Genomic DNA, 14,389 nt, shown 5'->3' on the forward strand with positions numbered 1-14,389 from the left:
TTGTGAAAAACTGAGTTTAAATGTATTTGGCTAAAGTGTATGTAAACTTCCAACTTCAACTGTATATGCGTCAGCCTACTAATTATACAAATAGGCCCTATTATATTTCATAATTAAAATCAATTTCACTAGCCAATACTTGTAACTTTGTATGCCGCATGTGCTGCACCAGAATCACATGTTCTCTTCTGCTTTATCAAGGTTTGAATGATGTGCGTAATTCCAGTCCATATAATACAGTATAATACAATACAGTACAGTAATAGAGTCCACACTCAAAAAGATAAGCCTACTGGAGCTAGTTTCATTCATTTACCCAAGAGCATATAAACTCAGCAAAAAAAGAAACGTCCTCTCACTGTCAACTGCGTTCATTTTGAGCAAACTTAACATGTGATTCAACAACGGAGACATAAACTGAACAAGTTCCACAGACATGTGACTAACAGAAATGGAATAATGTGTCCCTGAACAAAGGGGGGTCAAAAGTAACAGTCAGTATCTGGTGTGGCCACCAGGTGCATTAAGTACTGCAGTGCATCTCCTCCTCATGGACTGGACCAGATTTGCCAGTTCTTGCTGTGAGATGTTACCCCAATGTATGTTTTTCTGTCATGTGTAATGTGCAGTAGCCTATATATCAAATAGGCTATGTACTGGATAACGGCACAATTGTTTAGGCTTTTTTGGGCTTGGGCTCATAAAATGTCTAATGTACGGCTCATAAAATGTCTAATGTAGGGCTCATAAAATGTCTAACGTAGGGCTCATAAAATGTCTAATGTAGGGCTTATTAAATGTCTAATGTAGGGCTCATTAAATGTCTAACGTAGGGCTCATTAAATGTCTAACGTAGGGCTCATAAAATGTCTAATGTAGGACTCATAAAATGTCTAATGTAGGGCTCATTACATGTCTAACGTAGGGCTCATAAAATGTCTAACGTAGGGCTCATAAAATGTCTAATGTAGGGCTCATAAAATGTCTAATGTAGGGCTCGTAACATTTGTAATATAGGGCTCATAAAATGTCTAATATAGGGGTCATTAAATGTCTAATGTAGGGCTCATTAAATGTCTAATGTAGGGCTCATTAAATGTCTAACGTAGGGCTTATTAAATGTTTAATATAGGGCTCATAAAATGTCTAATGTAGGGCTCATTAAATGTCTAATGTAAGGCTCATAAATGTTTAATGTAGGGCTCATAAAATGTCTAATGTAGGGCTCATTAAATGTCTAATGTAGGGCTTATTAAATGTCTAACGTAGGGCTCATTAAATGTCTAACGTAGGGCTTATTAAATGTCTAACATAGGGCTCATAAAATGTCTAACGTAGGGCTCATAAAATGTCTAATGTAGGGCTCATAAAATGTCTAATGTAGGGCTCATAAAATGTTTAATATAGGGCTCATAAAATGTCTAATGTGGGGGTCATTAAATGTCTAATGTAGGGCTCATTAAATGTCTAACGTAGGGCTTATTAAATGTCTAATGTAGGGCTCATAAAATGTATGATATAGGGCTCATAAAATGTCTAACGTAGGGCTCATTAAATGTCTAATGTAGGGCTCATTAAATGTCTAATGTTGGGCTCATTAAATGTCTAATGTAGGGCTCATTAAATGTCTAACGTAGGGCTTATTAAATGTCTAATGTAGGGCTCATAAAATGTATGATATAGGGCTCATAAAATGTCTAACGTAGGGCTCATTAAATGTCTAATGTAGGGCTCATTAAATGTCTAATGTTGGGCTCATTAAATGTCTAACGTAGGGCTTATTAAATGTTTAATATAGGGCTCATAAAATGTTTAATATAGGGCTCATTAAATGTCTAATGTAGGGCTCAATAAATGTATAATGTAGGGCTCATAAAATGTTTAATGTAGGGCTCATAAAATGTCTAATGTAGGGCTCATTAAATGTCTAATGTTGGGCTCATTAAATGTCTAACGTAGGGCTTATTAAATATCTAACATAGGACTCATAAAATGTTTAATATAGGGCTCATAAAATGTCTAATGTAGGGCTCATTAAATGTCTAACGTAGGGCTCATAAAATGTCTAACGTAGGGCTCATAAAATGTCTAACGTAGGGCTCATAAAATGTCTAATGTAGGGCTCATAAAATGTCTAATGTAGGGCTCATAAAATGTCTAATGTAGGGCTCGTAACATTTGTAATATAGGGCTCAAAAAATGTCTAATATAGGGGTCATTAAATGTCTAATGTAGGGCTAATTAAATGTCTAATGTAGGGCTAATTAAATGTCTAATGTAGGGCTCATTAAATGTCTAATGTAGGGCTCATAAAATTTTTAATATAGGGCTCATAAAATGTCTAATGTAGGGCTCATTAAATGTCTAATGTAAGGCTCATAAATGTTTAATATAGGGCTTATAAAATATCTAATGTAGGGCTCATTAAATGTCTAATGTAGGGCTTATTAAATGTCTAACGTAGGGCTCATTAAATGTCTAACGTAGGGCTTATTAAATGTCTAACATAGGGCTCATAAAATGTTTAATATAGGGCTCATAAAATGTCTAATGTAGGGCTCATAAAATGTCTAATGTAGGGCTCATAAAATGTTTAATATAGGGCTCATAAAATGTCTAATGTGGGGGTCATTAAATGTCTAATGTAGGGCTCATTAAATGTCTAACGTAGGGCTTATTAAATGTCTAATGTAGGGCTCATAAAATGTATGATATAGGGCTCATAAAATGTCTAACGTAGGGCTCATTAAATGTCTAATGTAGGGCTCATTAAATGTCTAATGTTGGGCTCATTAAATGTCTAATGTAGGGCTTATTAAATGTTTAATATAGGGCTCATAAAATGTTTAATGTAGGGCTCATAAAATGTTTAATGTAGGGCTCATAAAATGTCTAATGTAGGGCTCATTAAATGTCTAATGTTGGGCTCATAAAATGTCTAATGTAGGGCTCATAAAATGTTTAATATAGGGCTCATAAAATGTCTAATGTGGGGGTCATTAAATGTCTAATGTAGGGCTCATTAAATGTCTAACGTAGGGCTTATTAAATGTCTAATGTAGGGCTCATAAAATGTATAATATAGGGCTCATAAAATGTCAAATGTAGGGCTCATTAAATGTCTAATGTAGGGCTCATAAAATGTCTAATGTAGGGCTCATAAAACGTCTAATGTTGGGCTCATTAAATATCTAACGTAGGGCTTTTTAATGTTTAATATAGGGCTCATTAAATGTCTAATGTAGGGCTCATTAAATGTCTAATGTAGTGCTCATTAAATGTCTAATGTAGGGCTCATAAAATGTCTAATGTAGGGCTCATAAAATGTCTAATGTAGGGCTCATAAAATGTCTTTAATGTAGGGCTCAATAAATGTATAATGTAGGGCTCATAAAATGTCTAATGTAGGGCTCATAAAATGTCTAATGTAGAGCTCATTAAACGTCTAATGTAGAGCTCATTAAATGTCTAATGTTGGACTCATTAAATGTCTAATGTAGGGCTCATAAAATGTCTAATGTAGGGCTCATAAAATGTCTAATGTAGGGCTCATAAAATATCTAATGTAGGGCTCACTAAATGTCTTTAATGTAGGGCTCAATAAATGTCTAATGTAGGGCTCATAAAATGTTTAATATAGGGCTCATAAAATGTTTAATGTAGGGCTTATTAAATGTCTAATGTAGGGCTCATTAAATGTGTAATGTTGGGCTCATTAAATGTCAAATTTTGGGCTCATTAAATATCTAATGTAGGGCTCATTAAATGTCTAATGTATGGCTCATTAAAGGTCTAATGTAGGGCTCATAAAATGTCTAATGTAGGGCTCATTAAAGGTCTAATGTAGGGCTCATAAAATGTCTTTAATGTAGGGCTCATAAAATGTCTAATGTAGGGCTCATTAAATGTCTAATGTAGGGCTCATTAAATGTCTAATGTAGGGCTCATTAAATGTCTAATGTAGGGCTCATTAAATGTCTAATATACGGCTCATAAAATGTCTAATGTAGGGCTCATTAAATGTCTAATGTTGGGCTCATTAAATGGCTAATGTAGCGCTCATTAAATGTCTAATGTAGCGCTCATTAAATGTCTAATGTAGGGCTCATAAAATGTCTAATGTAGGGCTCATTAAATGTCTTTAATGTAGGGCTCAATAAATGTATAATGTAGGGCTCAATAAATGTATAATGTAGGGCTCATAAAATGTTTAATATAGGGCTCATAAAATGTTTAATGTTGGGCTCATAAAATGTTTAATGTTGGGCTCATTAAATGTCTAATGTTGGGCTCATTAAATGTCTAATGTTGGGCTCATTAAATATCTAATGTAGGGCTCATTAAATGTCTAATGTAGGGCTCATTAAATGTCTAATGTAGGGCTCATTAAATGTCTAATGTAGGGCTCATAAAATGTCTAATATAGGGCTCATAATATGTCTAATGTAGGGCTCATTAAATGTCTAATGTAGGGCTCATTAACTGTCTAATGTAGGGCTCATTAACTGTCTAATCTAGGGCTCATTAAATGTCTAATGTAGGGCTCATTAAATGTCTTACCTCTCTGCAGACTGCAGCGATCTGGCCCTCGTCCATGCAGGTCTCAGTCACCACGTCAGTCAGTGAACCTCCAGCCAGGTATTCCATCACCACCCATAGCTCATCCCCTACCAGGTAACTACAGACAGAGGAAAGAGAGATGAAGTATACTAGTCCCTACCAGGTAACTACAGACAGAGGAAAGAGAGATGAAGTATACTAGTCCCTACCAGGTAACTACAGACAGAGCAAAGAGAGATGAAGTATACTAGTCCCTACCAGGTAACTACAGACAGAGGAAAGAGAGATGAAGTATACTAGTCCCTACCAGGTAACTACAGACAGAGGAAAGAGAGATGAAGTATACTAGTCCCTACCAGGTAACTACAGACAGAGGAAAGAGAGATGAAGTATACTAGTCCCTACCAGGTAACTACAGACAGAGGAAAGAGAGATGAAGTATACTAGTCCCTACCAGGTAACTACAGGCAGAGGAAAGAGAGATGAAGTATACTAGTCCCTACCAGGTAACTACAGACAGAGGAAAGAGAGATGAAGTATACTAGTCCCTACCAGGTAACTACAGACAGAGGAAAGAGAGATGAAGTATACTAGTCCCTACCAGGTAACTACAGACAGAGGAAAGAGAGATGAAGTATACTAGTCCCTACCAGGTAACTACAGGCAGAGGAAAGAGAGATGAAGTATACTAGTCCCTACCAGGTAACTACAGGCAGAGGAAAGAGAGATGAAGTATACTAGTCCCTACCAGGTAACTACAGACAGAGGAAAGAGAGATGAAGTATACTAGTCCCTACCAGGTAACTACAGACAGAGGAAAGAGAGATGAAGTATACTAGTCCCTACCAGGTAACTACAGACAGAGGAAAGAGAGATGAAGTATACTAGTCCCTACCAGGTAACTACAGACAGAGGAAAGAGAGATGAAGTATACTAGTCCCTACCAGGTAACTACAGGCAGAGGAAAGAGAGATGAAGTATACTAGTCCCTACCAGGTAACTACAGACAGAGGAAAGAGAGATGAAGTATACTAGTCCCTACCAGGTAACTACAGACAGAGGAAAGAGAGATGAAGTATACTAGTCCCTACCAGGTAACTACAGACAGAGGAAAGAGAGATGAAGTATACTAGTCCCTACCAGGTAACTACAGACAGAGGAAAGAGAGATGAAGTATACTAGTCCCTACCAGGTAACTACAGACAGAGGAAAGAGAGATGAAGTATACTAGTCCCTACCAGGTAACTACAGACAGAGCAAAGAGAGATGAAGTATACTAGTCCCTACCAGGTAACTACAGACAGAGGAAAGAGAGATGAAGTATACTAGTCCCTACCAGGTAACTACAGGCAGAGGAAAGAGAGATGAAGTATACTAGTCCCTACCAGGTAACTACAGACAGAGGAAAGAGAGATGAAGTATAGTCATTGCATGTGATGGTCATATTTACAGTAGCTGCTATACGTGTGGTTCTCCCCATCAGCAACCACAGTATGTGTGTGAGCCTCACCTGTCCAGGTAGTTGACTATGTTGGGGTTTTTGTTTTCCCTCATAACCAGGATCTCGTTGATGATGAGCTCCTTCTTAGGCTGCTGTTGGAGGTTCATCTGCTTGATGGCCACCTGATAGAGGAACAACCATAAGCAGGACACCACATGTTGTCTTCAGTGCTCTGACAGATTACACGTTAATGTGCCAGAAGAGAATCAGCAGGGTGACAGATAGACGTGTAAGATGTGGATGATTTTCTGAAGTGACTGTGGTAGTCAAGTTAGTTTACCTCCTGTCCAGTAGCAATGTCAATGGCTGTGTACACAGTGCCAGATGCCCTGAGGAAACAAGAGAACAATGCATTAGTTCCACATAGAAACAAGTCCTCATGCAAGGAGTTAGAACAGATCGCCCAAGCTCTCAAAGTTTCAAGTTTCTAGTTTTTATTGTCATGTCCACAAGTACAGTGAAAGGCCTTTCATGTTTGCTCCTTCCAAAACCTGTCTCTCCACGGTACCTCCATAATATTAGCGGTATGCCAACTCTCAAGAGCCTGGAGGACATTTGTCAATTGTTTTATTAACACAAAAATCTCCTTCAAAAAAACAATTACAGAATGTATTTGAATGCAAGCAGTTCAATGGCTTCCTTTCATAAATTATCAAGTACCATTTCCTTTGGCCACCAGATGGCAGCATTGACCATTGGCCGTTGGAAAAGGCAGCACTAGTGTCCCTGGGTCAGTAATAACTAATAGGAGTAATTAACCGGTCAATAAGATGACCTTTCCTCTCTGATATCTATAAATGTCCTGCATGATTTAAGACCCTACAGTCTATAATGTGCACATTATATCACTTGCATATGTGGAGAATGTCACAAGCTCATTCTGCTGTGAGTGTGTGGTGTGTCTAAGTTACATTTGGAGAGTGTGTGGGGTGCTCACCACTCTGTGATGTGTTTAGTGTATGACTTGTGTGTACAGTACCAAGTCTGTAATGCATACAGTTCATGACTGGCATATGAACCCACTCTGCCAAGTGTACAGTGTGTTTGAAGTACCCTTTTCAACATGTACAATTTGATTCCTTGCAAAGTGTCTGTTCTGTACCATGTACAGTATATGTACTGTAAATGGTGTGTTATTCTGATCCCTGTGCCACTGGGGTGTTGGGGCTCCAGTGGATTCACAGATCTGATAGTGCCTCTACAGTAGCCCGAGCATCAATTTAATCAGACAGACACAGATTACAGTAAATTGAAGGCAGGTAGCTTAGTGGTTAAGAGCATTGTGCCAGTAACTGAAAGGTTGCTGGTTTGAATCCCCAAGCTGACGAGGTGAAAAACCTGTCAATGTGCCCTTGAGCAAGGTACTTAACGCTCTGGATGAGAGCGTCTGCTAAATGACTACAATGTAAAAAGAAAAAAAGCTTGGCTGTCCCTCTCTCTGCCCTGACATTTTACACCTCTGAATGGTAGAGGGCAGAGACATGATTCTGTATTCAACCACCTCACAATCTGCCTTTGGGCAAGACACCACAGGCACCCCCAGGTACATCCTGGGGCATGGTCAGGTTTATACCTGACTGAATGTCTTTTTGTTTCTATGATGCTTCCACTTCTGTATGAGCTCCAAGGGAACATAACACAGACCCATGGTGAATGCTGTAACCAGGAATATAACACAGACCCATGGTGAATGCTGTAACCAGGAATATAACACAGACCCATGGGGAATGCTGTAACCAGGAATATAACACAGACCCATGGGGAATGCTGTAACCAGGAATATAACACAGACCCATGGGAAATGCTGTAACCAGGAATATAACACAGACCCATGGGGAATGCTGTAACCAGGAATATAACACAGACCCATGGGGAATGCTGTAACCAGGAATATAACACAGACCCATGGGGAATGCTGTAACCAGGAATATAACACAGACCCATGGGGAATGCTGTAACCAGGAATATAACACAGACCCATGGGGAATGCTGTAACCAGGAATATAACACAGACCCATGGGGAATGCTGTAACCAGGAATATAACACAGACCCATGGGGAATGCTGTAACCAGGAATATAACACAGACCCATGGGGAATGCTGTAACCAGGAATATAACACAGACCCATGGGAAATGCTGTAACCAGGAATATAACACAGACCCATGGGAAATGCTGTAACCAGGAATATAACACAGACCCATGGTGAATGCTGTAACCAGGAATATAACACAGACCCATGGGGAATGCTGTAACCAGGAATATAACACAGACCCATGGGGAATGCTGTAACCAGGAATATAACACAGACCCATGGGGAATGCTGTAACCAGGAATATAACACAGACCCATGGTGAATGCTGTAACCAGGAATATAACACAGACCCATGGTGAATGCTGTAACCAGGAATATAACACAGACCCATGGTGAATGCTGTAACCAGGAATATAACACAGACCCATGGGGAATGCTGTAACCAGGAATATAACACAGACCCATGGGGAATGCTGTAACCAGGAATATAACACAGACCCATGGGGAATGCTGTAACCAGGAATATAACACAGACCCATGGGGAATGCTGTAACCAGGAATATAACACAGACCCATGGTGAATGCTGTAACCAGGAATATAACACAGACCCATGGGGAATGCTGTAACCAGGAATATATAACACAGACCCATGGGGAATGCTGTAACCAGGAATATAACACAGACCCATGGGGAATGCTGTAACCAGGAATATAACACAGACCCATGGGGAATGCTGTAACCAGGAATATAACACAGACCCATGGGGAATGCTGTAACCAGGAATATAACACAGACCCATGGTGAATGCTGTAACCAGGAATATAACACAGACCCATGGGGAATGCTGTAACCAGGAATATAACACAGACCCATGGGGAATGCTGTAACCAGGAATATAACACAGACCCATGGTGAATGCTGTAACCAGGAATATAACACAGACCCATGGGGAATGCTGTAACCAGGAATATAACACAGACCCATGGGGAGTGCTGTAACCAGGAATATAACACAGACCCATGGGAAATGCTGTAACCAGGAATATAGCACAGACCCATGGGGAATGCTGTAACCAGGAATATAACACAGACCCATGGGGAATGCTGTAACCAGGAATATAACACAGACCCATGGGGAATGCTGTAACCAGGAATATAACACAGACCCATGGGAAATGCTGTAACCAGGAATATAACACAGACCCATGGGGAATGCTGTAACCAGGAATATAACACAGACCCATGGGGAATGCTGTAACCAGGAATATAACACAGACCCATGGGGAATGCTGTAACCACGAATATAACACAGACCCATGGGGAATGCTGTAACCACGAATATAACACAGACCCATGGGGAATGCTGTAACCAGGAATATAACACAGACCCATGGGGAATGCTGTAACCAGGAATATAACAAAGACCCATGGGGAATATTGTAACCAGGAATATAACACAGACCCATGGTGAATGCTGTAACCAGGAATATAACACAGACCCATGGGGAGTGCTGTAACCAGGAATATAACACAGACCCATGGGAAATGCTGTAACCAGGAATATAACACAGACCCATGGGGAATGCTGTAACCAGGAATATAACACAGACCCATGGGGAATGCTGTAACCAGGAATATAACACAGACCCATGGGGAATGCTGTAACCAGGAATATAACACAGACCCATGGGGAATGCTGTAACCAGGAATATAACACAGACCCATGGGGAATGCTGTAACCAGGAATATAACACAGACCCATGGGGAATGCTGTAACCAGGAATATAACACAGACCCATGGGGAATGCTGTAACCAGGAATATAACACAGACCCATGGGGAATGCTGTAACCAGGAATATAACACAGACCCATGGGGAATGCTGTAACCAGGAATATAACACAGACCCATGGGGAATGCTGTAACCAGGAATATAACACAGACCCATGGGGAATGCTGTAACCAGGAATATAACACAGACCCATGGGGAATGCTGTAACCAGGAATATAACACAGACCCATGGGGAATGCTGTAACCAGGAATATAACACAGACCCATGGGGAATGCTGTAACCAGGAATATAACACAGACCCATGGGGAATGCTGTAACCAGGAATATAACACAGACCCATGGGGAATGCTGTAACCAGGAATATAACACAGACCCATGGGGAATGCTGTAACCAGGAATATAACACAGACCCATGGGGAATGCTGTAACCAGGAATATAACACAGACCCATGGGGAATGCTGTAACCAGGAATATAACACAGACCCATGGTGAATGCTGTAACCAGGAATATAACACAGACCCATGGGGAATGCTGTAACCAGGAATATAACACAGACCCATGGGGAATGCTGTAACCAGGAATATAACACAGACCCATGGGGAATGCTGTAACCAGGAATATAACACAGACCCATGGGGAATATTGTAACCAGGAATATAACACAGACCCATGGGGAATGCTGTAACCAGGAATATAACACAGACCCATGGGGAATGCTGTAACCAGGAATATAACACAGACCCATGGGGAATGCTGTAACCAGGAATATAACACAGACCCATGGGGAATGCTGTAACCAGGAATATAACACAGACCCATGGTGAATGCTGTAACCAGGAATATAACACAGACCCATGGGGAATGCTGTAACCAGGAATATAACACAGACCCATGGGGAATGCTGTAACCAGGAATATAACACAGACCCATGGGGAATGCTGTAACCAGGAATATAACACAGACCCATGGGGAATGCTGTAACCAGGAATATAACACAGACCCATGGGGAATGCTGTAACCAGGAATATAACACAGACCCATGGGGAATGCTGTAACCAGGAATATAACACAGACCCATGGGGAATGCTGTAACCAGGAATATAACACAGACCCATGGGGAGTGATGTAACCAGGAATATAACACAGACCCATGGGAAATGCTGTAACCAGGAATATAACACAGACCCATGGGGAATGCTGTAACCAGGAATATAACACAGACCCATGGGGAATGCTGTAACCAGGAATATAACACAGACCCATGGGGAATGCTGTAACCAGGAATATAACACAGACCCATGGGAAATGCTGTAACCAGGAATATAACACAGACCCATGGGGAATGCTGTAACCAGGAATATAACACAGACCCATGGGAAATGCTGTAACCAGGAATATAACACAGACCCATGGGGAATGCTGTAACCAGGAATATAACACAGACCCATGGGGAATGCTGTAACCAGGAATATAACACAGACCCATGGGGAATGCTGTAACCAGGAATATAACACAGACCCATGGGGAATGCTGTAACCAGGAATATAACACAGACCCATGGGGAATGCTGTAACCAGGAATATAACACAGACCCATGGGGAATGCTGTAACCAGGAATATAACACAGACCCATGGGGAAGTCCCCTGCCAGGAGTCTGGTTTACTGTTTGGTTCCACACCCTGACCTTTAGCCTAGTTTCCACTGCATTAACTTTACCAGTAGCCCATGCCTTCCTTGTATCCATCACTAAACCTTCCCAGTCTCATAACACCCCAGAAGTCTTTTTGACTACAGTCTGTTTTGCTGCAGCAGAATGGCTTCATTTCGATAATGAGGTCTCACAGATTGACCTTATACAGAATGAAGTGGAAGACTCATTTTACAAGTCACACTCTAGAGATTTAGTCAAGTCACACATCTCTCTCACGTCTCTCACTCTGTTCTCCTTGCCCTCTCTCTTCTTTATTGTCCCTCCCTGAGACTGTCAGGCTACACCATTGTATTGTATTGTGAGTGTGTATGAATAATGAATGAGTGTTTCTGCAGCGTATCCCGAGCCAGCCACTGATGCGCTGCAGCCAGCAAGGTAATGCCCTGTTGTTAGGTAGCTGTGGAACCAATCCACACTGATCATTGACTCATCAGGAAGCTTCTCATGTGATCTCCAGAGGTGATGGAGTGTGAGGTGGCTAAGGCCACTGAGCTCAGGATTTGTTAACTGCTCTCATCCTCAGGTAACATTTCCCTGTGGTTTTAATCAGAGAGGTCTGTGAGAAACCACAGTTTAGTGTTCATATCCTTGTGCACAGCTGTTTTCATTTATAGACAGTGTGTGCATTTTGTCTGTCGTTACCACCCACATTGATCAGGGGAGCCCTTAGTAGTGTGTTAAGCAGACAGTGCTGGAGGAAGCTGGCTACTGCTGTTGTTGTGTTCAGGTCTGAGGTGGAGGGAGTGGTGATGTCAGGGCTAAGCTCACCCCAGCTCGCCCAGAGAGAGAGAGAGAGAGAGAGAGAGAGGAGGGAGAAAGAGTGAGAGAGAGAATCAGAGAGAGAGAGAGAGAGAGAGAAAAGGGAGAAAGAGTGAGAGAGAGAATCAGAGAGAGAGAGAAGGAGGGAGAAAGAGTGAGAGAGAGAATCAGAGAGAGAGCAGGCTGAGCTCATCTGGCCCGCAGCCATGTCTGAATAAAGTTCCTTTCTACTTCTCTCTCAGACCCTAAAACCTCTTTCTTTTTCTCATCTCTGGTCACTCCTGAGTGAGGCGTTGTCTTTCTTTCTCTCAGTTGGGCTGACTACCAAAGACTACTTTGTTCCAATAAGAGGCAGTAAGTAGCTAGTGGATTTGGATTGAAAGTGGACTTACCCTTGTCCTATTTTCTCAAAGCGTGTGTACTTCTTTTTGGGGTCCCCCACACTCACAATGCTCCCTGGGAAGACAGAGAGAGGTGATTAGTGGAGAGTGTCTCTAGGTCAGACTGAGGCACACACACACACACACACACACACACACACACACACACACACACACACACACACACACACACACACACACACACAGCACGGCCATGGAGAGGGCAACCCTGCATTACACACACGCTCCTCTGCCCACGCTATTCAGGGATGTCGCCTGCTGTGGGGCCTCGTACTGAAGCCAAATACACTGCTGCATGCTGGGAGGTTGTCCTGCACAGTAGAGCACTGCTGATTTTTTGGACAGGGGCACATGCAGACACTGCAGAGAGGACACTGCAGAGAGGACACTGCAGAGAGAGCAGTACTCTGACTATAGAGGGGCGCTTGGCCGTCCTAAGGCTGTAATCTGTGGCTTACTGAGCAGCCCACACTAATCACTGCGGTAGGATGGGTTTAGAGCTGAAAGGCCTGGACACATCACAGTACAGTCACAGCACAATCTCTATGGGACTCTCCATGCTCCATAGATCCACAGAGAGACAACATACTCAGTCGCTCCAGAATCTCCTCGTCTGTCATCTTGGACTTCTTCCTCTGCCGATCGGTGTGGCGGTACAGAGTGCTGGACGTGTTCTCCGGCTGTACCTGGGACTCCGGTGGGGTTGTGGCCTCCTTCACAGGGGTGGGAGGCGCCAAGGGCTCGATGACAGAGCGGGTGTAGATCTGTCAGGAGAGGCGCAGGACACAGTCACAATCAGAGAGGAGCAGGGCACAGTCACAGTCAGAGAGGTTCAGGACACAGTCAGAGAGGAGCAGGACACAGTCACAATCAGAGAGGAGCAGGGCACAGTCACAGTCAGAGAGGTTCATGACACAGTCAGAGAGGAGCAGGACACAGTCAGAGAGGAGCAGGACACAGTCAGAGAGGAGCAGGACACAGTCAGAGAGGAGCAGGACACAGTCAGAGAGGAGCAGGACACAGTCACAATCAGAGAGGAGCAGGGCACAGTCACAGTCAGAGAGGTTCAGGACACAGTCAGAGAGGAGCAGGACACAGTCAGAGAGGAGCAGGACACAGTCAGAGAGGAGCAGGACACAGTCACAATCAGAGAGGAGCAGGGCACAGTCACAGTCAGAGAGGTTCAGGACACAGTCAGAGAGGAGCAGGACACAGTCAGAGAGGAGCAGGACACAGTCAGAGAGGAGCAGGACACAGTCACAGTCAGAGAGAAGCAGGACACAGTCACAATCAGAGAGGAGCAGGGCACAGTCACAGTCAGAGAGGAGCAGGACACAGTCACAGTCAGAGAGGAGCAGGACACAGTCACAGTCAGAGAGGAGCAGGACACAGTCACAGTCAGAGAGGAGCAGGACAGTCACAGTCAGAGAGGAGCAGGACACAGACACAGTCAGAGAGGAGCAGGACACAGTCAGAGAGGAGCAGGACAGTCACAGTCAGAGAGGAGCAGGACACAGTCAGAGAGGAACAGGACACAGTCACAGTCAGAGAGGAGCAGGGCACAGTCACAGTCAGAGAGGAGCAGGGCACAGTCACAGTCAGAGAGGAGCAGGGCACAGTCAGAGAGG

General features: G+C 42.8%; 1 protein-coding gene across 1 annotated transcript in view; it reads right to left on the reverse strand.

The window, feature by feature from the left end:
• LOC106563430 (serine/threonine-protein kinase PAK 3) overlaps positions 1–14,389 on the reverse strand; it is a 73,926-nt gene that overhangs the window by 13,565 nt on the left and 45,972 nt on the right. The window contains 5 exon segments of the mRNA XM_045690065.1: positions 4,561–4,678; positions 6,071–6,183; positions 6,342–6,390; positions 12,753–12,816; positions 13,351–13,525. Of these exon segments, the coding sequence (XP_045546021.1) occupies positions 4,561–4,678; positions 6,071–6,183; positions 6,342–6,390; positions 12,753–12,816; positions 13,351–13,525 (519 nt within the window).

Source organism: Salmo salar, chromosome ssa11, assembly GCF_905237065.1.
Source record: "Salmo salar chromosome ssa11, Ssal_v3.1, whole genome shotgun sequence".
Classification (NCBI taxonomy): Eukaryota; Metazoa; Chordata; class Actinopteri; order Salmoniformes; family Salmonidae; genus Salmo; species Salmo salar.